At 51.3% G+C, this 3,798-nt stretch overlaps 1 protein-coding gene across 1 annotated transcript; it reads left to right on the top strand.

Annotated features, from left to right (window-relative positions):
• The first annotated feature begins 345 nt into the window (after positions 1-345).
• Positions 346-3,276, top strand: LOC119937175. The gene is made up of 3 exons (XM_038756822.1): positions 346-466; positions 1,149-1,389; positions 2,738-3,276. The coding sequence occupies exons 1-3, from the start codon at positions 444-446 to the stop codon at positions 3,179-3,181; spliced, it is 708 nt and encodes a 235-aa protein (XP_038612750.1). The 5' UTR covers positions 346-443; the 3' UTR covers positions 3,182-3,276.
• The last annotated feature ends 522 nt before the right edge of the window (positions 3,277-3,798 follow it).

Raw genomic sequence — 3,798 nt, 5'->3', positions numbered from 1 at the left:
TTCTCCTCCTTCTCCACCTGTGAGAATTGTTGCTGTTGAAGACTGAGGTGTTGTGGTAACAGATGAGGACCTCAGAAGGCTCACTAATCCACCTGTCTCTCCCAGGGTCAGTTTCCTCCACCCCAAGTAGGTTTCAGCCAGGACCAGAGGAGAAGCTCCAGTAACAATCGATTTTGATCGGAAGGGTGCTCCCTGCTTCTCGGCGAGTCCCAGGTTTCTGCGCACATCCCTACCGGCTCCACAACGTGCCAACTCAGACACAGAAACAAGCCCGGCGAAGTCCAAGTTGGGGTAGGCTGACCAAGGGAGGAATCTGAGCAGCTATTCCTCTCCAAACAGATGCTGCTCAATGAATTACCCTGGCCCTGAGGACCATCCCCTTACAGTGTGGGCACAGTCAAGTCAATCTCCAGACTTGCCCCATCTATGAGGGATTGAACTGTATGGACATGTTGCCACCACAAAGGGAAGGATTTATTTATTCATTTATTTATTTAGTGTATGTGTGTGTGTGTGATGGGGTTAGATTTTGGGGAAGGATAATTAGGAGGAGGTTACCACTCTTGGTAGGGAGGAAAGAGGGCCTGGGACTCTGTCCTGGGAACTGGTCTATCTGACCTGACCGTTGGAGTGAGCAGCTGTGGGGCCCTTAATTCTAGAGGTGGGTCAAACCTCCCTTCACCCGCAGTCCTGTCTTCAGGTGAACTCTCAGGTTGTCAGGCCCTGGAGAAGAGACCTGTCTGGGACTGCCAGGGATGGCTTAGATTGAATGAATGAGTCCAGTGTCCATAGTGCATCAGGAAGAGTATTACTGCATCCATTTTCTTCTTTTCTGAAAAGCAGAGTTCCACAATGGAGCTGTCACAAGTGTGGACAGGGAGTATAGAAGACGGGCATGTACTCACAACTGAAATAAATCCGGTTTAGGTAGGACCTCCGGTCTCTGGAGTACAAGCAATTTCTGGACTAAGAGATTTGGAGTGGGTGGTTCTAGTATTAGTTGGGCAGAGTTTTGCATTCAGCTTATTTGTGTTTGATCTGTTTCTGGAGACCTCACATCTCACGGTGTTGAGGTCTTTGGGAGGCGGGAGAATCAAATGCTTGCTAAGAAAAAAAGTCATCCGAAACCCCTTCCCTTCTCTCCCCAGCTTCGAGACCGGCGATCCTCCCAGAGACGTTAGCATCCAGCGATTTGGATGCGGTCCTCAGCTATGGACAGAGTGGAGGGCGAGAAAGCCAAGCCTTCGAGATCATGAATCCAGGCGACGTGCCTGCCAAGATCTCAGTCGCGCGTCGTCCAGGACCGGCGGAGCGGCTCCGCCCGTCCCCCACCTTCGTCGGTCTGACGCTCCGGGTTCCGGTATCGTGTCACCGGAGGAGGCCTCGGCGGCAAGTCCCCCGAGTCGCGTTTCCAAACGGCTCCGATACCCGGGGGGAAGTCCCGCGGCCTCGGGTCCTGACAGTCCACGGGCTGGGGTGGAATGCCTGAGGGGAAAACCCTGATTAGCTATTACTTTCTCTACAGAGAGGACTGTCCTCTCTCTTGACCTGGCTAAAATTCCACTCCATCCAAACTGGTACCACATTAATGCAAGCACTTAACCTTTCCCGCCTTGATGATTGTGTGAGCCTCCTCTCTGACCTCCCATCCAGACCATACTCCAGTATGTGTGCTTGGATCGTTTTCCTACAGAAATGTTCAGACAACATTTCCCCACTCCTCAAAAAATTCCAGCGGTTGACCGTATACCTCCACAACAAAGAAAAACTCCTCACCACCCCTATCTCACTGTGCTATCCTCCAAGAACAACCCAGCCCACACACTTTGTTCCTCTAATGCTAACCTTCTCACTGTACCTCAATCTTGTCTATCTCACCACTGACCTGTTACACACATCCTCCCTCCCTCTTCATATCAGGCAGATAATTGTTCTCCCCCACTTCAAAGCCTCACTGAAGGCACATCTCCTCTAAGAAGCCTTCCCTGACTAAACCCTCTTCTCCCCCTCCCTTCTGCATCACCCTGACTTACTGCCTTCATTCATCCTTTGTCCCATCCCCACAGCACCCATATATATATATATATATATATATATATATATATATATATATATATATATGTATATACATATATATACACACACACATATATATACATATATATATATATATATATATACACATATATATATATAATTTGTGTAGATGAATGTCTGTCTCCCCCTCTAGACTGTGAGGTCCGTGGCAGGGTATATGTTTGTTGTTGTACTGTACTACCCGAGCGCTTAATACTGTATTTTCCACACAGTAAGTGCTTAAGAAATACGACTGAATGAATACAGAGGCTGCCCTAAGTATTTCTCCAGCTTTGAGGACTATCCCTCCACACTGTAATCCCTCCACACTGTAGACCGTCAGGCCAATTCTCTGACTTGCACTGCTATTGAGAAGGAGCCATGGTCTGTAGTGCTATCTCAAAGGGAAGCTGGTGGGGGCCGGGGTTGGGGGTGCAGAGGGCATGTGGGTGCGTGTGTCTGTGCACGCTGAGGAGGCCCAGTGTGTGGTGGTGAGTACCGAGGCATATGTGGGATGAACAGTATTGCTCCCCAAAGGGCTGGTCTTGTCTTTGTTGGTTGACCCAGAGGAGGCAGGATAGAGAGTCCTATCCGGGCCACCCTCTAACCGCGCTTGTCATTTGGGCCATCCTTTTTGACCGAACAACACTTGCGTTCCCAGGGGAGCCGAGACGAGAGGGAAGGCGCCCAGAGCGCGGACGAGGTCGTGACTGACCGCTACCGACCGTTCCACTCGGCACAGACCGTGAGGAGTCACCACGGCCGCGAAGATCGTCACCGTGCGATGAGGATCTCCGGTGTCCCTCGTGGCTTAATATGTCTAAAATTGAACTGTTTACCTTCCCGCTCCAATGCGCCGTGTGGCTCTGGAATTTGTTTGCGCGTGACAATGTCCGTCTCCCACCGTAGCCCGCGATGGGCAACGGTGTGGCTGTCGATCCATTGTTTTGTATTCTCTCAAGTGCCGTGTCTCGTCTCATTTTATGCCGTCGAGTCGTCTGTGCATCCCCCAGCGGCGCCACGGACGCATCTCTCCCAGAACGCCCCACCTTCATCTGCGTTGATTCCGGTAGCATATCCGTGGAGTTTTCTCGGTAGTAAATAGGGAAGAGGTTTACCGTCACCTCCTTCCGCACGATAAACTCGAGTCTCTGCTTTCGACGCTCTGCCTTGCTGCCCGGCTCGGGGGAGTTATGACGTATGGTATCTCCCCTTCCTCTCTTGTCGCCACCGCTGAAGCTAGGATTGGAACGGATATGCCTCCACTCGACTCTGTCTCGCAGTAGAGATCGTAATCGGAAACCCTTAGGGTGTGATCCCGAGAGGGGAAGTGCCACCACGTACGGCGTGAGAATTGAGCAGAAATGATGGGTCGGGCCAGAGAGCAAGGGTGAGGACCGAGGCAGTGGCTGGGACAACTACGTGGCGCATGACAGGGATATGGGGTGTGGGGAGGGCGTGGCGGGTAGGGCGATAGGCCGCCGTGAGCAGGGAACGTGTACCCGTCTAGTCGTACCGTACCCTTCCGACCACTCGGTATCGTGCTCTGCACACAGTAATTGCTCAATAAAAACAATCAAATGAATACTCTTCAATTCTTATGCTATCCCCACTCTTTTAGATTTCAGATGGTCTTCTAGCTTCTCAGTCCCTAGCCTCACTGCTCCATCTACAACTCAGCCCTTACGCTTCACAGTTGAGGTGAGCTACTCCTTGTGTCTG

The sequence above is a fragment of the Tachyglossus aculeatus genome, chromosome 14, assembly GCF_015852505.1.
Source record: "Tachyglossus aculeatus isolate mTacAcu1 chromosome 14, mTacAcu1.pri, whole genome shotgun sequence".
Taxonomy (NCBI): domain Eukaryota; kingdom Metazoa; phylum Chordata; class Mammalia; order Monotremata; family Tachyglossidae; genus Tachyglossus; species Tachyglossus aculeatus.
The sequence above is the reverse complement of the archived record's forward strand: the minus strand, read 5'-3'. Positions and strand labels throughout refer to the sequence as shown.